Source organism: Pistacia vera, unplaced genomic scaffold (genome assembly GCF_008641045.1).
Source record: "Pistacia vera cultivar Batoury unplaced genomic scaffold, PisVer_v2 Contig567, whole genome shotgun sequence".
Classification (NCBI taxonomy): domain Eukaryota; kingdom Viridiplantae; phylum Streptophyta; class Magnoliopsida; order Sapindales; family Anacardiaceae; genus Pistacia; species Pistacia vera.
The window spans coordinates 822311-845876 of NW_022196409.1; the positions used below are offsets into that span (position 1 = coordinate 822311).

The window sequence follows — 23566 nt, forward strand, 5'->3', positions numbered from 1 at the left end:
TAGCTAAATCAATTTTCTGATTTATATATTCAATGACCATGTTCAATAAGGATATAACCATCGACTGTAATTAGTTAGCTATCTGCTATTACTATCTAATTTAAGTATGCATGATATTATATGTTTTTTTTTTTTTTTTTCAATTTATTCTTTAATATCAAATTCAGTACACACTTGTTTAAATAGTGATCAGTTTCTCCGATTCAGACGTACAAATTGAAATCTTTTGTGCTTTTAGCCATGGCGTTATCGATGATATTCTCACTAATATTTATTTCTATGATTTCGATTATTGTCAAAAGGCAGATAGAGGTTTTATTGCTCCTCTTATTCATCGTAGCTCACCAGAATCACCTTTTTATGACCCAAATGCCTCTCCTCTTGATCTTTTGAGAGCTTCTTTACGTAAATCTTCGGCCCGCACTGCTTATTTTAGTTGGCTCAGATCAAAGAATTCTTCAAATTCCACGAAATACCCAATGTCTCCTGTGGAGGAAATATCTGAAGACTTTGGCATGAGATATAGCATTGGCGCTCCTCCATTAGACACCTATGCAATTCCTGACACTGGAAGCAGTCTAATGTGGCTGCAGTGCCTCGATTGCATCAATTGTTACGAGCAAACTATACCCATATTCGATCCTTCTAAATCATCTAGTTATGAACCGGTCGGATGTGAAACTGATGAATGCTATGATGCGGCTTACTCTAGTTGCGATATGTCACAACATACATGGACGGTGGACACTCGATAGGAAACCTAGCCAAAGAATCGTTATTGTTTAAAGACAGTTTCCAACCGGGTCGAAACTATACTGTGTTTAACGTGGTTTTTGGGTGCGGTCACAGTAATTCAGATGTCCTAGGTTCAGATGTGCCAGGAATTGTGGGTCTAAGCAGTCATATTCATTGGTAGGACAACTAAGTTTCAATGAGCTCTCTTACTGCATATCATCCAACGGTAGCACCGGTCATAGCCAAATACGCTTTGGATTAGCAGCCATAATTTCCGGGCATTCCACCACTGCATTATCTAACAATAGTGAAGGTTAGTACTATTTCAAAAGCGTAGAGGGTCTTTACGTTGATGGTGAGAAAGCAGAAGAAATTCCAGAGTGGATGTTTCAACATGTAGAGGGTGGACTTGAAGGTTTGTTGGTTGATTCCGGATTCACAGATTAGCCTTGATTCAATTAGTAGAGAAACTGAAATCGAAAATTTCTTTGGAACCAGAAACTGATGTTACTAATGAATGGGAGTTGTGCTACAACATGAAGCATCGATATACCGAACAGCTGCCAGAGATATCCTTCTGGTTTGCGGATAATAAAGAGCCTCATCCTCTGAGTGACCAGAATGCTTGGATTGATAATTCTTCCGATCAATTTTGCTTGGCTATGAAACGAAGCAATGATACAATATCAATTCTAGGGATGTATCAACAAAGAGATGTGAATGTAGGGATTGATTTAAAGAATTTTCAGGTTTCTTTCATGTACGATTTTAACTGTCCAGAGTATGTACTCTAAGATCGTACATTGTGATCATTATTTAAAAATAAAAAGAACCGACAGTGAAATTATGAAATTAATTGGAACAATAGTTTCATAGTCTCCGAAGGGATTTAACTTTGGAGATACAACATCCTGCTGCTTGTTGGACCGTTTAGATAATTTATAGATTATATTAAGCGAAATGAGATCTTCCTCTTCAATTAAAAATATTGAAGCACAGATTAAATATCATATTAATAGAATTTTCATTCACACCTCTCTTCTTATGGTCGAATGACAAATATTTTAACCATTGGGATTAATTATACCCAATAAGTTTTGTGTTTGAGTCGCAGAAGAGGTATCTATTACATTTGTGTAACTATTTTGGTTGGATACTGTAGTAAATATAAGTTTTAAAAATAAATTAAGCAGAAAGCGCGAGAGAAACCATCGGCATGTAATTTAAATTTCCCTTAATTTTTGTTCTATATAGATTGATAAGTATATAATTCAATTAAATATCAAAGGTCTAGATTGACGCTGGAAATGGAATGATTTGAAATGTAATTAATTAAATCATATGGGTTCTCCCTTAGACGTCATTTGTCACTTGTGATGAATACACTGTACAAAATAAGGAAAGATTTCATCATCAGGTAAAGGGTTTCACTTTCAAGATTTAGATGCATGATTAAGCTCTCTTTATTTCTCTTTAATAATATAAACCAGCATGCTAACTTAAGCATCGATCAGAGAACCATCCTTGGTGGAATCCCCTTGGATTTTCCCCTAAAATTATATTGCAAGACTCATTCTTCTTTTCGATCACCGTCTGCTATAGCTAGGAACAATACCAAGCAATAGACTCACTATGATTTTTCTTTGTGCGTCCAGCATTATCTCACAGCAAAAACTTCAGCTTATACTTTTTCAAAAACGTAGAGGATCTGGTGAGAAATAAATGAATGGAATTCCTAGAGAAGGTCTTAATTTCAACATGCGGAGGGTGGACTTGGCGGTCTGCGCCTGATTGATTCTGGAACAACTTACGCAGAACTTAACAGATTAGCCCTGTTTCAATTAATACTGCATGCAGCTTTATATGAAACCACGAAAAAAAGATCTTATTAAGCAACGGGAGTGTAAGCAGTGAAGGCTCTTTATCCATATATTATGGGAATGTATGAGCAAAGGGATGTGAACGACGGGATCGATCTGAAGCGTGCTCAGGCACCTTTCATGTACGAACGATATTTGATTGTCCCCAGGCTGCGTAATAGTAAAAGATGATCTCATTACGTTTGCTCAGATTCAGGTTATTGAAATTAACTATCTTTTGGTGCTTTGGTTATGATTATGTCGTAGTGGTTGATCACATGTTTTAAAATACTTCAGAAACAGAACCCATAAATATATGCGTTTCAACGGTGTTTCCAAAATCAAATATACAACTATACTTTTTCAAGGAATTGCTAATTTATTAATCCCAGTCTCACAAATTCCGCGACACTTGTTTTTTGCTTATGGATTGCTAATCAATTTATGGGATTGTTAATTAATGACCTTTACTTTTGTTTTTGTTTTTTTAATCTTTCTGCGTTGTGCGGATTTTTCAACGATTAGATTTGTCCCACCTGTCCCTACATCATACCAAGACTTAACGGCCATGCTTCCTCCACGTGTCACCCCCACAACAATGATATTTTGAGCAAGATTATTGGTATTAAGCATGGTACGTATAGGAATGCCCATTCAGATTCGGATGACGAGGGATTATACGTATAATCCATCTTGTAACAACAACTCCCAACCACTGTTAGATGGTGTATAAAAAGGAAAAACCACCTCATTTTTTGGGGACCGACCATTCATACAAGAACAAGAAACCCACTTAGAGAGAGTTGATCCTCGTTTGTATGTTCTTTTTCTCTGTAATAAGTCTGTGTGTGTAAGACAAAAGAACCTAATGACCATGCTCGTCTCATGTGTCGTCCCCACAACAGATGACTTCATCAGCAAGATTATCAGTATTAAGTATGGGTGATCAGTTTTACGCATGGGAACGCCCACTTAGATCTGGATTACGAGGGATTATGCATGTAATTCATCCCGTAACAACAATTTCCAACCATTGTCAACGGTATATAAAAAGTAGAAACCACCTCAATTTTGGGGGATCAATCATTCACACAAGAACATAAAACCCACTTAAAGAGTGTTGATCCTCATTTTTAGGTTCTTTTTATCTGTAATCAGTTTGTGTGTAAGGCAAACATAAAACAATAACATAAAAATAGATGTAGACTTGTTTTTAACTTTCCGAACCACTTTAAAAATCGTTTCTTGTCCTTTTATTATCTATTTTCTAATCTGTTCTTGGCTGGTTATACATAACCACACACACATCTTATCTAGTTCCGTCAAGGTCGATTGGAAATCTCTAATTGTTGCGTTTTTGTGTAATTTATTAATCTCAGTCTCACAAATCCAACCACACGTGTTTTAGGGCTTATGGATTGCTAATCAATTTGTGGTATTGATCACTTAATGACCTTTACTTTTTTTTTTTAATCTTTCTGTGTTGTGTGGACTTTTCAACGTTTAGATTTGTGCCACCCATTCTTACACCACGTCGGCATCTAACAGCCATGCTCCACTTTCAATTGATTCGTAGGCCCTCAATTAATTCAGCTGTCCACTGCTACACTTGCCACGTTTCAACTTCATAAAACCCAAAACTAATTGCTCCATTAAAATAATTTCCACATGTTCTACAACCCTAACCTCAGTCTGGATTATTATATATTTCTCATGTCTCACTCTCCCATTTGCTCTCCCAAAACCCAAAAAAAATCATGTCTTCCAATGGGCATATTTTCTCTTCACTCTCTCACGAAAAATTCCAACATCAATGCATTACCACGCTCAAAATTCCAAACCCTCATATCAGCTGCCTTGCAGCCCGCAACAACCTTCTCTACGTGGCCTCCATCAATGAAATCAGCGTATTCGATTTATCTAACTATACCCTTATCGATACATATAGCAATGATTTATCTTCTGGATCCGTCAAGTCTATAGCTTTTAGCAGTACAAAAGTCTTCACCGCCCATCAAGACTGCAAAATCAGAGTATGGCAAATGACACCATCGAAAAAACACCAACTTGTCTCTACACTCCCCACTGTCAAAGACCGTTTTCTCCACTTCATGTTGCCCAAAAACTACACGACTGTCAGGCGTCACAAGAAGCGGCTTTGGCTTGAACACTGGGATACAGTTTCAGATTTAGTAGTCAAAGAAGGGTTAATGTATTCAGTTTCTTGGGACAAAAGTTTTAAGATATGGAACCCCACAACTTATCGGTGCTTAGAATCTGTAAAAGCGCATGAAGATGCCGTAAACGCAGTGGCCGTATCGGATGTCGGCGTCGTTTACACAGCGTCAGCCGATGGACTTATAAGAGCTTGGGAGAAAGTTGATAAAGATGGTAAACACACGTTAATTGCAACATTAGAGAGGCATAAGTCAACAGTCAATGCTCTTGCATTGAAGGGTGACGGTTCGCTTTTGTTTTCGGGTGGTTGTGACCATTCGATTGTGGTGTGGGGGAGAGAAAACAACGGTGATCAGATGGTGTTTGTGGAAGCATTGCGGGGTCATACAGGAGCTATATTGTGTTTGATCAATGTTGATGATTTGATAGTGAGTGGATCAGCTGATCGAACGGTGAGGGTTTGGCAGTGTGGGGAGAATGGTTATCGTTGTATTACAATCTTAAAAGGGCATGAAAAACCAGTAAAATCGTTGGTAAACATCAAAAGAGGTGGGTGCAACGGTGTCGTCTCGATTTGTAGTGGTAGCCTTGATGGAGAAATTAAAGTGTGGGAAGTGCGGAAAAAGAAGCTGAACAAGAAGTCCCTTTCAAATGTATTTGTAATTAAAAATAGTTAACCAAAGAAAAAGAAAAGTTAAAATAATTAATTAATTTGCTAGCTTGTTGAATATATACAATGAATGTAGTTTTGTATTCAATCATATGATTTGAATTCATTATTAATTTTAAACCTTCTTTCCCACGAGTTAGTGCATGTAAAAAACTTCATCCACTAATTTACTCCATAAATGGTGAACAAGTTTTCTTTTTTTACTCCACAGACATGTCTTCTAAAGAGCAAAGTGGGTTTCAGCCTGTCTTGTTCGAAGAAACTCGTAAAAAAAAAGTTGCATCACATGCAGTCCACTGCAGTCATGCTTAAGCTAGGTTGGTGCTCCTACTATTATATTATATTTCATAGTGAGAGATGAAGAATTTTATATTTGCTCCAACAAATTATTGCAAGAGAGCTAGGTTGATGATGATCATGTTGTCAAATTTGATGGTTCAGAACTTAGATTGCTGAATAAAGCTAACTACTGGTCAGCTTTTCCAACATTTACGTTCCTGATTAGTGGGGAGCAACTTTCATTAATTATATCTTACAAAGCTATGAGTCATGCCACTTTTATGTTTTAACAATCCTCTATTTTGAGTTTTTTTCCTTTTTGTTGCGTAAGTGCTGGTGTAATTTGTAGACTTCTCAAATAGAACTTGTAACAGTGAGTTCAGCATTTCAAAGGTAAATCCTGGTTTTTTTTACTCTTAAAAGTTAAAAGGTTTAATAATTTGTTTCAGTCATGGTTCCTGGTTGTAGCCTTCAAGTTCCGTATAAACGACTTTTTCCCACTCAAATAATGTATTAATAACATTTTTTCACTGACTTTTAAAATACCACTTTACTACTTAAATTTATATTCTGTTTTCGATTTTGGCATCGTTATGACCTCACACCACCACTATTTTCTTTCTCAATCATTACTCACAAAACCCCTCAAACTCTACTCCTGGCGACCCCGCTAATCACTGGCAACCGAATGATTAGGGTTTGCACAACCGCCTCTTCCAAGTCAAATTCTAATAAATCTCAACCATCAAAATCCAACTTTCTACTATCAAAAGACTCATCGGTCTCCCCTCTTCAAAATACCCAACAACCTAGATCGAGTTTATTCTCTATTCACCGTTGGAATATAAATTTGGATAGTAAAGTGATATTTTCGAAGTCAGTGGATAGAAAAAAGTCATTAAACTATTATTTGGATGGAAAAAAAATCATTAACTCTCAAGTTCCATATTACCAATCTCCTTAAGAATGAATCGCATGTGCATGTGTGGTTTAGTGGCTAAGGATTAATGTATCCAACAACCAATCTCATTTCTTATTGAATGAAAACCATCCAAAAAATTATCTGTTTCTAAATCAACACGACTCTCACGTAATTTGTTTAATAACTAAGTAATTTTTTTTTCCCTAAATATTCTTCTTGGATTACCTAAAGATACCTCATTTTATCATTATAATAATTATATGCATACCCCAAGACAGATTTGTGACAGCAATAATCTATGCTTTAAATGTAAGAGGCTCCATCATCAACATAAAATAATAAAATGTATGATGATTCGTGATTTTCTGAATAATGCTGTCTTACCTGCATCCACCAACAACCCAAACTGCCTCTACCGTTCTTTTATTCACAGTGGTATATCTAGAGAATACTTCCACTCAGTTGTCTTTTTATGTTCATGTTCAAAGTCTGAACCAATAAGCTTCGGCTTCATCATAGCACCAACAGTTATACCTTGAATTGTGCGTATGTGTGCAATATGTTTTGTTGTTTTCCTTCTTTGGATAAGACTTCAAAGAGAGACCTCGAGCTTATTTTTAACATCCATATATACCTTGCCACTATTTCGAGGATCTACACTCACAAACGAGTCCCCAGCTTAATCTGGTATACTGGTACAAAGGAGATGTGCCCTTGATGTCAATCAACAATTTATTCACTGATGGAGAAATGCCTTGTTAAAACAGAGTAATTCCAGGTAATTGTTAGTTAAATGATCAATATTTTCTCACTTAGGAGATGTTATATTGGGATCACAACAATACAAGTATGCCCGCAAAAAAAGCAGAATCAACCTTCATTGAAGCGATTGAAAGTGAAGGTCCAAGCTGTTTATCTAGATCCCAGACTACTGTGAAGCATCATATATGAATATGAACATATTTAAGTCACAAATTCTAAAAACACGTTTGATTGTCATCAAAACAATCACTAATCAAACTGAAATCCCCTTTCATAGACAAGGAGTGATAATTGATGGCGATTTTGTTTAAATAGATATTTTATCAAACTACCCCAAAATGAAAAAATTCAATACTACAACAGAATATCAGCTAAAGATGTTGGCATTCATAGGGGTTGATTAAATCAAAATTTTGTGATAGTGACTACGAGGCTACGACATGACAAAAACCATGAAGAAAAGGATCATATGTCACAGAGAGTGATAATTGATGGCGATTTTGTTTAAATAGATATTTTATCAAACTGCCCCGAAATGAAAATATTCAATACTACAACAGAATACCAGCTAAAGATGTTGGCATTCATAGGGTTGATTAAATCAAAATTTTGTGATAGTGCCTATGAGGCTACCACATGACAAAAACCATGAAGAAAAGGATCACATGTCACACAATGCACCTTGCTATTTAACTCTCCAGCTTACTGTGTAAAGGCAACTTTAGAAAAAAGTAAATAATGGAAAAGTGGTATATTTTCACAGTGATTCCCTTTTACATGGATAACAACCTAAAATTTAAAATTTCAACTAAATAAAATGTATTTAAGTCAACTATAGAAACCAGTATTTCCATCTCTCTCTGTTTACAAACCATACACTCAAATTAAATCAAAGGCCATGGTAACTTTTATCCCCACCTAAACCACATTCCGGTTTCTATCTCAAGCATCGTCATTGGAACCCTTCAACCGGAACCATTTGCACCTCCTAAAGGAGATGATAGGCTATGTTGAAATGGCAAACCTAATATTACTCCTGTCAATCATGTGCCAGTTGGTTCTACTTCAACCTTATCTCAACTTATGTCATTCCACAATTCGGCACATATAGTCTCAACAATCTTAACTTTACCAATGCATACTAAATTACAAGTTTGTTCTTTAACTAGCCAGAATCTATATTACAGACTCTAGCACTGAGGAAACAAACTTCTTCAAAGTAAAGAACTAATCAGAACAAGTAATCAAATCTACATAGAGAGAATAATCAACTACACATCTCATTCCCGGTTAAGAAAGGCTAGAAAACAACCCAATATATGACTAAATCTAGGAGTTTGAAGTAATTATTGTAAGTCATCAATAAGCATATATCAATATAATTTTCTGACACTAAAATCACTCAAAACTCAACAATATTTAGTGTGCTCAACAAAGTAATATCTATTTAACATAAAAAAATAAAGCCTATGAGCCGAGCAGGAAAGAACAGCATATATGATATATGTCGATAATTTTGATTCCTAGCAGCACATTCACAATAAGAATGTTATTCTAACTATGCAATTCTATATCGTGATTGTAAATAAAATACCTACAAAGTTAATTGCGTAAAACATATTATGTGAGCTCAAAGACATGAATTCCGCATCAAGATTTCTGAAGAAGTCCCCAAATTTATAATTAAATGACTTAAAAGATTACTATAAACTAGTCCAAAACAAAAATTGTCCCAAGGAGACTTTGATGGAAAAGCACCACTAAAACACGAAATCCTCACCTAATAAGCCTAAGTTTTTCGCCTCAGACGCTTCCTAAGCTTCTTGTACTTATGCTTATTCATCTTCTTCTTCCTCTTCTTCTTCACACTATCCGCCCAAATCGTCCTGGCATCATCAGTCTCCACTTCTTTCTCGGCCTCAATAACCTTCAATTGATCAAACCCACATGAAGAAATCGGATTCAAGCAATACCCAAAAGGGAAACTAGGGAAAAATTGCAATTTTTGAGTAGAGACGGCACTGTCTGTTGTTGAAGGATCTGAAAATAATATGGGGTTGTTTGTGTTAATAAGAGGAGGTGTGAATTTCGGGAAATTTAAAGGGATTTTGTGACATGTGAAGATTCTTAGATTTGATTTGTTTCTACTGAGTTTCTGAAATAGATTAGCCATGTTTTGAGAGGAAGGAGGATCGAGGTTTCATACAAAAGCCAATGCAAGTAAAGAGCTCAAGAGAAGAGTTAATACACAGAAGTTTAGTGTTGTTTTTCAAGTCTAAGTTTAGTTAATGAGTTCTGGATGGACCGAGGTAAACGATGTCGTTTAGCGACTGACAAGGTTAGACGACAGCCTGTAACAGTACAAAATTAAAAATGTAAAACTACAGCGTGTGACATACAAAATAAAAAAATAGACGGAGAGAAAACGGTCCGTTCAAAAAAATTAACGACAGCGTGTAACAATACAAAATGAAAAAAATGCCCTCACGCAGGATCGAACTACGGACCTTCAGTTTACAAGACTGACGCTCTACCACTGAGCTATAAGGGCACATTTGTTAGTTTATAATGACAAAAGTTTTTCTTAATTCAATAAAACATCATACGCAGAAGAGTTAGATGTGCTTTCAATTTCAGCTTTGCATCGACACAAGTTGTTCACTTCATAGTCAAAGGCTCGAAGCTTCACCAATGGAGGCCGACACTTTTGATCCTGTAAGGCTTCCAATTCCATACCTTTTACTGATAATTTCTTCCGAATTAATGTGTATAATATATTAAAGTGAATTTTGTACATTAAATAATTTAGGATTTAATTCATGCGATCTTTAAGCAAATATGGACCAGAAGATTTCTAGGTTTGTAATTCTCACTCTTTTTTCTCCTCCTTTCCCTTTCTATCAACCCCATTAATTCTTCACCGTTATAGAGCGTGAAAGGAACGGTGGTAATGATGCTACGGACTGCGAGGTACTATTTGTTTATATCAATTTATATATTTTTTTTTATTTTTAGCTGTAATTGGTCTCTAAACAAATATAATTGGATCAGGTAGGAGCTGGGACATCCAAGAAAAATCGGCCCACTTCTGGTAACTCTTATCATTGTTATTTTGTTTCGTTGAATACTTGTTGAATGGTAACCAAGTTTGATTGTTATTTCTCTATGTTAATCTTCTTATGATGCAGCTAATGCAAATGCGGTGAAGCTGAGTTGTGAACTTCTCCGAGTATTTGTTACAGGTTTGCTTTAATTGGTTGAATTCGTTGTTTTCTTTATAAGGCTAAAATTTGCTGTGTTATAGCATTTTGTTCAAGTCCTTTGTCTTAATGCAGAGGCTGTGCAACGTGCTGCTGCAATTGCCGAAGCGGAGGGTGTCATTAAGGTTGAAGCCACTCATTTGGAGAGGATTCTTCCTCAGTTACTGCTGGATTTTTGAGCTACAATGGTACTCGAGCACAAACTTTACTAAGGTCTCTTATTTGCTATGCTTATGAAATTGAAAGAGGATTTTTTTATTCGTAAATGTAATATTGGAGAGTCAAGAACGTTTTCATCCGGTTCAGTTTCATGTTTTCTACATATATGGTTTGTAAATTTATTAATTGAAATTATGATTTCTCAACCTTCTTTGTTTGTTGTAAATTATATTGTGTTAATATGGTTAAATCATTTTGGAGTTATTTGTTGTAGTTTCTCTGCTAGTGAGACTTAAAATTTCTTAATATTTTCTTATTGATGCTTTAGATTCCTACCTTTAGTATTTCACAACTGTATTACAGCTTCAGAGTTTTTATGAAAAGAGGTCCTCTGAGTCTACAATGTTTTACTGCTTTCGAAATTTTCCATTTGTATGGAACTTCTTCAGTTTATTTCGGGTCTGTTCTTGGTTCTGGATACAAAAAGGTAGGTTAGAAACAATGAAATTTATGTGGTGTGTTGACAAGGATTATTTCTAGTTGATATCATAGAAATATAGGGTGAGTTGATAGCACCACTATTATTAATCTTTATCCTTCTTTATATGGGTCTGTTTTTCAGGGCTTGATTATTGTCATCTTTTTATTTTTTATTTTTTTTGGGTAAGGATCCAATGATCCTTGTTATTTTTAAGTTGTGTAAGAGAAGTTCATACGCCTAGAGTCATTCTAATCATGAGAGGGGGTTTGTTTATCTTCTAGCTATTAAGTCTGATAATTGAACTCCATGGATATTTTGAATGAGGAGCTAGCTTTTCCTCTGGTTGATTTAGAGCATCTGCTTTCTGCAGAAGTTCTTCCTCGCCATTTCTCATCTTGCATTCTCGTATTGGGTAACCCAATTTCATTTGCATGTGAATTACGGGCATCATAATTTTGGTTCTGACTTTCTCTAGCACCATGTTGTTTACCATGTCTATATTGTTATCAAATAAGTGGATAAATAAGCAGGCTAGAAGAAACTTGTTTGGGAGTTTACAAGTCTCTACCATCCTGAACACTCTTTGCGAGACTGTCAAAGACTTAAAGGTGTAGAAGATTAAGCTCTATTATCGTCAGGTACTAAAAATTATTTGGACTTTTCTGTGGAATAATAGGAAAAGACTTGAAAAGTAGAAACGTGAAATTGATTGGTCCCTTCCCAGAAGACACGTTTTCTCTGTTTTTCTATTTTTTTTTAATCCATAATAAATGAAAAAACTCACATGGATGACGGAACTTTCACTTTCACTTTCACAAAATTTTGATTGAAATTTCTTTACAGAATGAACTATTGACCTTGGGGATTGGTTTACTGCAAAGTGCCAGTGGATTTTGCAATAGTTCCTTTGCGAAATGAAAGGCTTGATGGTGATGCCATAGTAGTTGGCTAGTGTGAAGTGATTAATTAACCACTTTGGAATCTGTAGAAGACCCTGCTAAATTTCGCAGTCGTCCACCCTTTGATGAAGAAATGAACGTAATATTGAAGGGAACCAATGACTTCTAAGCATTAAAGGAGCGTGTATGACCCGTGTTCGGTGTTTCTGTGTGCAGCTATTTTCTTGGTCTTTGTAGTGCTACTTCTTTGTGACAAAATGATGATACCTATTTTACCAGTACACCAAAAATTAATTATTTGGAAAGTCGGTGGTATAGTTTATTTAATAAAACTTATGAAAGTAGAATTTGTAGTGAAGCTTTTACGAAATATTTGATAGTTGTTTGATTAGAAAGATGCAAAAAGAGTGTTTTTGTTAAATTAAATATACAAAATAGTAAAAGATATTTTAAAAATTTTAATATTTTAAATAAATTCAGATATAAGTTATGGTAGAAGCTCAAATTTTGCTTTTTTTTTAAATCTTATAAATATTTTAGAGATGCAGTAAAGCAATCTGATTTTTTTTTTTTTTTTTTTTTTTATTTTGGTTAATAAATAAGTTGAATCTAACTTTTAGTCTCAAAAGATATGTGCCTTTTTCCTCAAAAATACATTGAACTTAGTTATAAGTAATACTAGATTCACAATCCAATCTCATAACCTCCGATGTGGCAGTTTGAAATTAATCAGTTCGTAACCAATTGTGAACTGTTATGCCGAGGGTTATGAGATTGAGTTGTGGATATAACATTACTTTACTTAACGTGCTACTAGTTCTGCAAAGGTTTATGAACTTTTGCCCTCAAGGCATTACAATGCTTCATGCTTGTTAAAAGAAGGGGATATAATTGGTTGTCAATTTGGAAAGGAAAATGTTACACTTGCAATCTCTTTTCACATACTTTCTCTCACAACCCTGACGTGATTGTTTGTAATTGGTTAGTTCGTAATGGGTTCTTCTTAGATCCCACTTTAATAAATTATAGTTGATCAATTATAAGCTGTCACGTCATATTGTGGGTGTAACATTACTTATTTGAAAGTAAATCTTGTTATTATGGAAACGATGGACCGCCCCACACATACAGGCCATAATAGGGAAAAAAAAAATGATATTGATACTAATTACCTTAATATATGTAACTGAATTTATAGAGGAAAAAGTAAAAGAACTCCAATCATATGAAAGAAGTATGTTATAACTTTCTGCAACGATACACAAGTTCAGAAAAGGGTAATAATTATACATCTTACAGACTTGGATCAAACCAAAGGCATAGGATGTTTATCACATGTTGCCTTATTCTAACACATCTTGAGAAAACATTCCCTTGCATAATTAACTAATTTTTCTTAATTTGGGACAACATGCACCGAACATCTTTACTATTGGGCCTGTCCTTAGGATTGTCTACAGTGCAAAAGCATGCGATCTTTAAGATCAAAAGCATTTGTTCCTCAAACCCATTGCCCAACAGCTTGGAGTCAATCGCTTTGTTAGGATTTTCGGAAGTCATTACATTTCTCATCCACTTCACCAAGCTCATCTCTTCTGTATGCTGGAAGAACTCATCAGAAGGAAGTTTTCCCATCACCAAAACTGCTAGCAACACCCCGAAACTATATATGTCACACTTGTCAGTGAATTTCAATGTCTGGTGATACTCTGGAGCTATGTAACCCACAGTTCCCGCCAAATTTGAAGTGGTGATATGTGTTTGAGCATCAGGCATTTGCTTTGCAAGCCCAAAATCAGCGATTCTTGCTTCCATATCATCATCCAAAAGCACATTTGCGGGTTTTAGATCTCTATGAATAATGCGCGGGCTATGACTTGTGTGAAGATATTCAAGTCCAGCTGCCACACCCAATGCGATCTTGTGTCTAGTTTGCCAATCTAATTCTCTGTTGCCTTGAGAAACATCATTCAAAATATCTTGTAAACTTCCATTTTTCATAAATTCGTACACAAGTAAATGACAGTCAGGTCGAGATATATGAGCCAACAAAGGTATAAGGTTTCTGTGCCTAATTTGCCCAACAGTATTGATCTCAGACCGAATTTGCCTCATTTTCTTGTTCAATAACTTGCTATCTTCATCAGTCAACTCTGCTGCATCCTTGGGAGGCTGAATAACCTTTTTAATAGCAATCATCTTGCCATTGCTTCCTGGTAACTCAGCCTTGAAAACTTGTCCACACCCACCTGATCCTATGATTTCCAAAGAAGCCAGACCATCATCTTTTTCCAGGAAAGCCAAGTCTTCAGCTTTCTTTATTAATGGACTGTATATTGCTGGACCAGAATCTCTACCTCCACCTTTAATCGCTGCCAAGATTAACTTAAACAACACCGAAAAGACAAAACCAGAAATGGTACCTGCTAGTGCTCCGGCAAGAAATCCTAAAATCCATCCACTTAGCTTCCTTTTACTGTTTTTTTTGTGCTTGGGAGTTGATGGTGATGGACTAGGAACTTGAGCACTAGAATCGTTTTTTTTTGAACCTGGAGCTGGAGCCGGACCCAGAGAATTATTCCTTCCTGTAGTTGGAGCCTCAGCTAAAATGTACCTTTTTGGATACTGAATCGATGAGGATCCAGTTTTGCTTATCACTGGTACTGGACCATCAAGGAAATTATTTCCCGAGAAATCAAAGTGTTGGAGGTTGCGAAAAGACCGTATAGAAGGTGGAATTTTCCCGGAAAAAAGATTGTTTGCGACAGAAAGATATTCCAAATTTGGAAAATATTTCAAGAAATTCAAATTCCCAGAAAATTTATTCCCTGAAAGATCAAGAACTCGAAGCCGTATCAACGAAGACAAATTTGCTGGGATTTTACCAGAAAATTGGTTGTTCTGGATGTCAAGAGTTTCAAGTTTCTTGCAGTCAACGATCTGGGGCGGTAGCTGGTCAACCAAAGAGTTGTTAGCTAGAGACAACTGTTTGAGCTCTGAAAGCCGTCCAATTGATGGAGAGACAAACCCAGTAAGGCCCTTAGAATTGAAAAGGAGTCTAGTTATCTTCAGGATGTAGGTGTTATTCTTTGAGAGCCTCCTCTCACAAAAAACACCGGCGGTGTTGCATGGATTAGTGGAAATGAGGCGTTGACTGTCGCTGATGTCGAAGTCTTTAAGGATAATGGAGAGGGCTCTGTAATCAGAAGGACCAATACTGAGTTTTGCACGACTGAAGATGAGTAAAGAGAAGAAAGTGAAAAGAAAGAGGGGGAGTTTAGGCGGAGAGAAAGCCATTGTTTTTGGTGGCAACGCTTGCTACGATGAATAATTCAAGAGCTGTTTGATTGATGGGTTGGTCTTAGTGTTTTAACATGGAAGATTTTTATAAGCAATACCGCGTGGAAAAAACATGGCTGTGGAGCCCATTCTTGTTGAATTTTCAAATTTCTTTCCGGTAATTTGCCTTTCGCACAGTAAACTTGATTTTTTGAGGGTCATTTTTTCTCACCTAAATTTCTTATATATATATATATATATATATATATTTCAATAACTTCAGTTCACCTTATAAATTCTTAACCTGCAGGTTCAACAAACAACAATGATTTTTATTAATAGAATAACAGGTAGACAAAAAAAAGTTCATGTATATACAATGTGTTTAATGTTTGCAGAGCAGAAAGCAGGAAGAAAGATGAGAAGAAGGGTGAATAAGGATATTGAAAAGTGTTTTTGGTCCTGAAGAAAATTAAAATTATTACAGCTCGCTGTTTTTTCTCTCAACGTACTCCACGAAGATGAAAATAAGTTGAGTTTTGGAAGCTACTGCGAAGTTTTCCAAGTCAATACCCCTTATAAGGGTTTCGGCCACCCAAGTCAACCATTAAGTGTCCAGGTCTGCTGCCAATTGTCAGCCCTTGGATCATATCATAGTTTCCATCTTTTGAGGTTGACCTGAGATCGATTGATTGGTGGTAAAATTAAACAATATTTTAACTTAAAAGTTCTTGGTTCATTTTGAGTACTCTAAATTAAAGTTGATATCACCAAAAAATCCAAGTTATTGATGGTAAGTTTCCAAATTATTCAGAAAATCTAAGGCTCTGTTTGATTCACATTTTTACATTTTTGGGAAATTTTTTTTGAAAAAAGTTAAAAAAAAGTTGGCTTCGTTTGGTTGCATTTTGGGAATACTACTTTTAGTATTCCCAAAAAAGTTAAACAGTAAAATACCCAAAAACCAGAGTTTTTGGGAATACTACTCTCAATATTATTCAACTTTTATTAAACCCCTTAAATTTGTTAATTTAATTAAATACTTCTAAATATTTTTTAAAAAATTGTAGAAACACCCCAGTAATCCACATTTACCAGATTCCGGTCACCACTGCAGGAAAATGGTCGGAATCTGGTAGGATGGCACACTACCGGCTGAATCTAGCCGGTAGTATGCCGATCTAGCCTTTTCTGACCAGATCCACGGTGGATCTGGCCGGAAAAGGTCGGATCTAAGGCCAAAGATATGGCCGTAACAGTCGGTAACGACGGCCAACAAACGGTCGTCGTTGACCATCAATGAAGACCGTTTGTTGGCCGTCGTTGACCAGCAAATACGGCCAGATCTGGCCATAGATCTGGCCTTTGCCGGCCAGATCCATGGTGGATCTGGCTGGAAAAGGCCATATCGGTGCATGACCGTCAAGATCCAGCTGGTCATGTGTCGATACGGCGACTCCGGCCACCTTCTGGTGGTGGTGGCTGGCTGTCCGTATTTGAGGGTGGGTTGGAGGTGTTTTTGTTAACTTTTAATGTTTTATTATAGGGGGTGTTTTGTAAATAAACAAACATAGGAGGTATTTCAGTAAATTTATAAATCCTACATCGTAATACCCGTCCAATTCAACTTTTTTCAAAAAACTTTTCCCAAAAACACAAAATTGTGAACCAAACAGAGCCATTGAATTGGACGGGTATTACGATGTAAGATTTATAAATTAATAAATACCCCCTATGTTTGTTTTTTTACAAAACACCCCTATAATAAAACATTAAAAGTTAACAAAAACACCCCCAACCCACCCATCAAATACGGACAGCCGGCCACCACCGCCGGAGGGTGGCCAGAGTCGCCGTATCGGCGCATGACCTGCTGGATCTTGCCGGTCGTGCGCCGATCTGGCCTTTTCCTGGCCGAAAAAGGCTAGGTCGGCGCACTACCGGTAAGATCCAGCCGGTAGTGTGCCAGCCTACCAGATTCCGACAGTGGTGGCGGGAATCTGGTATAATGTGGGTTTAGGGGTGTTTTTACAATTTCGAAAAAAATATTTAGGAGTATTTAATTAAATTAATAAATTTAGGGAGTTTAAAAAAAGTTGAATAATATTGGATAATATTGTGAGTTTTTGGGCCTTTTATTGTTTAACTTTTTTTGGGAATACTAATAAGAGTATTCTCAAAAACCAACCAAACGGAGCCTAAGAGTTTATCAGGCACTTAACTTAAATAATATAATAATTAATTATATTAAACTATTAAGTGACAGAAGAATAATTATTTTTGAGTGACCAAGTGGTTCGATAGAAACACTCTTAGGTGTATTATTTAAAAAGTTTCGAGTTTGAATATGTCCCCAATTGGTAGTTATTAGAGCTTTTACTTAGTTGATAGTTTTAAAGTCTCGAGTAATTAGTTAAAATACGCATAAATTGGTTCGGACACCCCGGTCACCAAGATTAAAAAAAAAAAAATTGAAAGAAGAATTTAGGAGACACATGAGACGCATTTCATTAATATATTTACTTGTCAATTGTCATATTAAAGAATAGGGAGGACTAAGACAATGACTCAACTAAAGTAAGTAAACGTCCCTGTGGGATCAGCTTTGCCGTTTTATTAGGGCAAGACTTGGGAGTTGGGACGATATGGAGGAAAGACTTGTCTGTATCTTGAAATTTTTATGAAGGGCAGGTCCACAAACTACAACATCCTTACAATTTCTCAGCTACTCGGTTTGTAACATCAAACGACTAGTCTGTTTTACTTAGACTTTTGATAAATTATTAAAATTGAATTTATAAATATTTTATTTCATTAGATAGTGAATTAATTAGTTTGTTAATTTTACTTCATTTTATATGATATTTTAGTCAAAGAAATGGGATTAGAATATGCCTGAACGTATTTGGGTTGATGCGCAATATCGTTGAATTGGTCTTTCTTTTGAAAATGTTCTTAAATAGAATGGTCGTTTTCCACCGTTTCTGTTGGGCTGCAATGTTTTATATATACAATCATATTTACATCTATTGTTGTTACGTCTAAAATAAGGGCTAACCCATGCTAACGTCATCGAGCACCAATCAAAGTTCAGAAAGAGTTTTCACTGTTTAGAACCTGCCACGTCTCCAAAGAGTTGTTGTCAACAACTCAACTGACTCAAACATTTATCTATGAATGAATTTGGTTCGCACATCTATACAAGCCTCATTTAATTTAAAGATATTTTTTTAGTTCTCAACGAATGGGAAGATGGGAGAGATCTGCACGGCACTAGGCTACTTGCAAAAGTGTAATCATTACTTTGAGCACAACAAGTATAAATAGGCAGCTCCCTCTCAAAAAATTAAGAGTATACACTCTTGAATTCAATAAAAAAAAATAGCAAAGACACACTACTAAAAAAAGACTGACTTGATATTCTCTAAGAACACTTAGAACATCAAGCACTTGTAATACCAGTTTGCAGTTTGCGACACCTTGTAATCTTGGCTAACGACCAGGAACATACTTATATAAAAGAATACAGTGGATGTAAGATTCGCTTTAAGTATTTGAACTACTGCAAACAGAACCTCACCCATTTACTCTAATCATTTCACGTATGACTTCTTAGCATTTTACACATGCAAACTCGTTAGTGTTAAAATCAAGCATCAACAATTGTTAATAAATAGTTGAATAGACACGGGGCATGAGTTGGGTTGTTAAATTGAATGACGTGGAAGACAATGCAAATCTACTGTAATTTTAAATGCAAGTGGTATTTAAATGTGTGTTTTTGTTAAGGTTGTAACTAGCCAACTTGGTTTAACACTGATCAACAGCTTGTTCGAAGAAATAGGGAGAACGATATTTTCCCACCCAAGGTTTGGGGAAACAACACTTTTCCATCCGTCAAGTTTCAAAATGACACTTCTCCATCCATGTTAAGATCCATCTGTCAAGTTTAATTGAGGATGTCCGAACCAGTTTACGTGCACCTCAATTAATCTCTCGGTCCCTTGGAACTACCAACCGGATAAGAGTTTCAATGGTAACCCCTATTAACAATCGAGGAGAGACTCGAACTTAAAACCTCTTGAGTAATATACCCAAAAGTTCTTATCGAATCACTTAACCATCTAGAGATAATTGATTTGCTTAATCTACCTGAATCGTTACAATGCTGTTTATTTTGAACAAAATGGGCTTTATATAGTTTAGCCATATGGCCATACAGTTTTAACTTCCCAATTATCAATGACTGACCCAACTTAAACAAAACCCGCTACTCAAAAAGAAATAATTTTATTGCCACACGACCTAAAATCCAATGCCTACATGTCAACCTCAAAAAGAAATAATTAACATAACCATATTAGTTAGTACACTAACCTACCATCACCTGTCTTTACTAGGGATTAAAATACCATGGGTCATAGCATCATCGGGCTTCATTGGCCCAGTTTCAAAATTGTCCAACCTCCAAGTCCAGGGTACGGAAACGCGGTCCGCAATAAAAGACAGCCCAACAAAAATATCCTGAGCCTGAGGTTTGCCAAAAATGGTTGGGTATGAGTAAGGCGAAGTGAGAGGTGACAAGTGTGCCGGTCTGCAGAGACATTCTTGAAGTCTTGAACAGAAAGTAGGAGAAGGAACTCGAAAAAGAAAGAGAATATTAAAAAAATAAATAAAAGTTAAAAAAAAATAAAAAAGTTATATGTTGATATGCATCAGTACCCGGCAGTAGCGTATAGTTGCCGCTATTATATGCCTTGTCTAAAGCAGTTGGCAGCCTTCACTACTCTCATCCCCCATCATTGTCATCGTCATTATCCCCGTCCTCACTTATCAACTCTCCCTCTATCTCCTAATTTTCATCTTCCCGCTAACCTCAACCGTCTCCTCACGGGTAACTCTTTATTTTACCGAATGGAGGTACGGCTATGTCTTTGTTTTTATTTTTATGTTTTGGCTGGCTATGAGATTTTTTTTTTATTTTTTTTTTATGATTGGATTGGACTCACATTCTTTTAGGCCTTGTTGTTGCTGGTTGAACATGGGTTTTGTTTTAGATTACATGAAATGATTGATTAAGTTTAGAATTGGTATTGGAATGTGGAAGGTTTTTAATTTCTAGAATCGGAGAATTTAGAGAAGTGGATGTGTTTTAACTGAAGAATACGTGTGAGCCTCATGAGGCTTTTGCTTTCTTCCAGTCTTGAGTAAAGAGAGAAGCTTTGGATTTAAAGAATTTTAATCTTAATCATTTCTTTAGCATTAGTTTAACAACAAACTGCTGAATTGTTGGATGACAAAAAATTATATAGTATGCATTAATAGAATTCAATGACTTGATTAGACTTTGTTATGCTTTTAGCTATCAGAGTTTTAACCATTTGTCGTGTTCATGGTCTGGTCTTCTGCTATCCTGAAAGTAGTCTAGAATTTGCCCTTAAATGCTAGGGACATGCGTAAAAACTATAAGAAGCAGTTTAAAGTAAGTCTTTTGATAATGGAAAAGGGAATGGAAATTATCAAGCGCTTGAACTTCCTTCTTCTAAATTCAAAAGTGGAAGTTCATCGTTTAGAAAATGGTGTATTCTCTTTTATGGGTTCATTCAAGGTGAGGAGTCATAGGTAGACCTGAGCATATTTGTGAAATGTTTTTATTGAAGTCAATAACTCGGGGTTTTATGAGTTTTCTTCAACTCGAAATGCTTTTAGGATTCTACCTAACTCTAGGTAATGAAGTCATCTATGGTGGGATTTGATCTTGTCAAAATTGACCATATTGTTGATCATTTCAGATAGTGGGATGTGGTTGTCTATGGTTGGTTAGTTTATATTAGCGGCCAAGTCTTTCTTGAAATTTCATTTGTCATGGACTTGTTGCCAATATAGTTTGTTGGAAATCTTTGATATCTGCATTTTCAGGGAAGTTCACCTTAAGTTGTCTGGGCATTCTGTGTTGTACTGAACATTTTCATTGGTGCTTATTGCACAATCTTTAATGATGCTGTCACATTACACACATTCCCAAGGGAAATAGACCCCCAAGTTCAGCTCATATCCACTCCTATAGTGGAGGCTATGCACGAGAATAAATTTACTTTGACAAGCTTGAGTTCAAGTTCACTTGAAGAGGTTGATGCATCTTGTGGACATTACCTCGTAAATAGTTGTGGTTATGGACATACATACATAGGCATTGTAATGTGGTGCTAGCTGCAAAATTTGGTTCAAGATTGTACTTCTTCGTTTCTCTTATTCCATATAATCTTTCCCATACAGCCAGCAGGTTTCTTCCCGTTTTGCTAAAAGATTAAACTTTTCATCAGTTCTAACTCACTTTATGGCCTTTTTATTCTTGTTCAAGAGTTAAATAAAATTGCATTGAAACTGATTTTTTTATTTTTTTTTATTTTCCAGCGATTCTGGAGTGGTAGTAACATCAACAAGAATAAAGAAATGGTAGAGCACCTGCGGCATTATGGAGTTATTACATCAAAGAAGACAGCTGAAGTAATGGAAACTATTGATAGGGCTCTATTTGTACCAGATGGGACCCCACCTTATGTTGATAGCCCAATGGCTATAGGTTACAATGCCACTATTTCTGCACCTCATATGCATGCAATGTGCCTCCAATTATTGGAGGAGAATTTGAAACCTGGCATGCACGCTTTAGATGTTGGTTCAGGTGTTTTAACTTTCCTATGTTGCATCTCAATTTATATCAGCTTCCATGCCTATATTCCAAAAGCATATATGTTCTTGAAGTCGTATTTAGCTTCTGTAACCGCATAATTTTAAAATGGTAGTATCTTTGAATATATAAATTTGGAGTGGAGGAGGGTTTAATCTTCTTCCTTTGTGGGTGTATCAATTAACTGGGGCACTCAATAACATGCATATAGTTTTGGCAGTTTTTACTATAGTTTAAATTATCTGGATCACCACACCGAATATAATGGTAGTTAAGAGTAGTTTGACTACCTTGCAGTTTTCAGATCTTGTGCTGCAATGATTTTATAATTCTTTGTCATGTTTGTGTAGGAACTGGGTACTTGACAGCATGCTTTGCAGTCATGGTCGGACCACAAGGGCGTGCAGTAGGTGTGGAGCACATTCCCGAGTTGGTGAATTCATCAATCAAGAATATTGAAAAAAGTGCTGCGGCTCCATTACTGAAAGACGGTTCTCTCGCAGTGCATGTTGGTGGTATGTTTCCAGGAGCTCAGAGTTTTCTTGATATAATTGTTTTTTCTGTTTGCCTCTCTGTACTAATGCAGTAACTTATAATTACACCATAAAAATGCATTTGAGTTTGATGATCTGGAAATATGTATGTATTTTCATTGTGAAAAAAATTAAATAACTCTGATGGTTTAATAGCATCTGTAACATGAGATATAAGTGCTAGGCTATATGGACATAATATATGATTTTCATTTTTGTCCACTTGCGAGAGGAATTTATTATCTTTGGTTTATTTATAATCAATTTGTTCACTTTTTGAATGTGAGTATCTGTCGCTTATATGATAGATGGAAGACAAGGCTGGCCGGAGTTTGCACCATATGATGCTATTCATGTTGGAGCAGCAGCAGCGGAAATCCCACAAGCACTTATTGATCAGTTGAAGCCTGGAGGCAGAATGGTAATTCCAGTTGGTAATATATTCCAGGATCTGAAGGTAATAGATAAGAACTCAGACGGTTCAATTAGTGTTAGGAGTGAAACTTCTGTTCGTTATGTTCCTCTGACCAGTCGAGATGCCCAGTTGCAAGGCAGTTAAGGTTGATTTGACCTTGACATTAAGATGACAGGCAAGTCTCTGGCCAAAGGAACAGTTTGGTCTTGTAAGGATCAATTAGATCCAGGAGTTCGTCTCTTTATATACATATATATAGTATGCTACTTCCACTCAAGTATTTATAAGCTGTCTTTTCACTTATGTACCACTTGTGGCTTGTAAATGATCATACTTAGTGTTAATCTTGTTGAACCTGCAGACAATAAAATGCTAGCTTTTGCGCCCAATACTATTCCTAGTGGATTGAATTACAACCTATACTTTAGCTGAAATTTTGTATTA

The 23566-nt window shown here is 36.1% G+C and overlaps 4 protein-coding genes and 1 non-coding gene across 9 annotated transcripts; 3 read left to right on the plus strand and 2 right to left on the minus strand.

Annotated features, from left to right (window-relative positions):
• Nucleotides 1–4351: 4351 nt before the first annotated feature.
• On the plus strand, nucleotides 4352–5485 carry LOC116108667 (protein JINGUBANG-like). The gene has a single exon (XM_031394909.1). The coding sequence runs from the start codon at nucleotides 4352–4354 to the stop codon at nucleotides 5447–5449; it is 1098 nt and encodes a 365-aa protein (XP_031250769.1). The 3' UTR covers nucleotides 5450–5485.
• Nucleotides 5486–9884: 4399 nt separating this feature from the next.
• Nucleotides 9885–9956, minus strand: TRNAT-UGU. The gene has a single exon. It is a non-coding gene; the product is annotated as a tRNA-Thr (tRNA).
• A 100-nt stretch (nucleotides 9957–10056) lies between these two features.
• LOC116108675 (protein MHF2 homolog) lies at nucleotides 10057–12559 on the plus strand. 5 transcript variants are annotated; one of them, XR_004124664.1, is made up of 8 exons: nucleotides 10057–10120; nucleotides 10215–10263; nucleotides 10335–10375; nucleotides 10457–10496; nucleotides 10594–10647; nucleotides 10741–10853; nucleotides 11821–11943; nucleotides 12149–12559. XR_004124664.1 is itself a non-coding variant. In XM_031394915.1 (7 exons), exons 1-6 carry the CDS (start codon nucleotides 10097–10099, stop codon nucleotides 10842–10844), a joined length of 312 nt encoding a protein of 103 aa, XP_031250775.1. In that variant the 5' UTR covers nucleotides 10057–10096; the 3' UTR covers nucleotides 10845–10853; nucleotides 12149–12559. The 5 variants fall into 5 exon arrangements, 3 of the variants coding, with proteins under 3 accessions (XP_031250775.1, XP_031250776.1, XP_031250774.1); XR_004124663.1 differs by having other exon boundaries at nucleotides 11836–11943; XM_031394915.1 differs by lacking the exon at nucleotides 11821–11943.
• Nucleotides 12560–13440: 881 nt separating this feature from the next.
• Nucleotides 13441–15535, minus strand: LOC116108624 (leucine-rich repeat receptor-like serine/threonine/tyrosine-protein kinase SOBIR1). Its single transcript, XM_031394871.1, has one exon. It carries the CDS (start codon nucleotides 15499–15501, stop codon nucleotides 13591–13593), a length of 1911 nt encoding a protein of 636 aa, XP_031250731.1. The 5' UTR covers nucleotides 15502–15535; the 3' UTR covers nucleotides 13441–13590.
• A 4593-nt stretch (nucleotides 15536–20128) lies between these two features.
• LOC116108617 (protein-L-isoaspartate O-methyltransferase 1-like) lies at nucleotides 20129–23535 on the plus strand. Its single transcript, XM_031394859.1, has 4 exons — nucleotides 20129–20403; nucleotides 21898–22168; nucleotides 22525–22689; nucleotides 23016–23535. Exons 1-4 carry the CDS (start codon nucleotides 20194–20196, stop codon nucleotides 23264–23266), a joined length of 897 nt encoding a protein of 298 aa, XP_031250719.1. The 5' UTR covers nucleotides 20129–20193; the 3' UTR covers nucleotides 23267–23535.
• The last annotated feature ends 31 nt before the right edge of the window (nucleotides 23536–23566 follow it).

Excerpts from the sequence above, each read along its gene's own strand:
- LOC116108667 (XM_031394909.1), top strand. The coding sequence starts at position 4,352 with ATGTCTTCCAATGGGCATATTTTCTCTTCACTCTCTCACGAAAAATTC.
- LOC116108675 (XM_031394915.1), top strand. The coding sequence starts at position 10,097 with ATGGAGGCCGACACTTTTGATCCT. Across the intron at positions 10,264-10,334 it reads ATGGACCAGAAGATTTCTAG|AGCGTGAAAGGAACGGTGGT; the intron begins GTTTGTAATTCT and ends TCACCGTTATAG. Across the intron at positions 10,648-10,740 it reads TCTCCGAGTATTTGTTACAG|AGGCTGTGCAACGTGCTGCT; the intron begins GTTTGCTTTAAT and ends GTCTTAATGCAG.
- LOC116108624 (XM_031394871.1), bottom strand. The coding sequence starts at position 15,501 with ATGGCTTTCTCTCCGCCTAAACTCCCCCTCTTTCTTTTCACTTTCTTC.
- LOC116108617 (XM_031394859.1), top strand. The coding sequence starts at position 20,194 with ATGCATCAGTACCCGGCAGTAGCGTATAGTTGCCGCTATTATATGCCT. Across the intron at positions 22,169-22,524 it reads CGCTTTAGATGTTGGTTCAG|GAACTGGGTACTTGACAGCA; the intron begins GTGTTTTAACTT and ends ATGTTTGTGTAG. Across the intron at positions 22,690-23,015 it reads TCTCGCAGTGCATGTTGGTG|ATGGAAGACAAGGCTGGCCG; the intron begins GTATGTTTCCAG and ends CTTATATGATAG.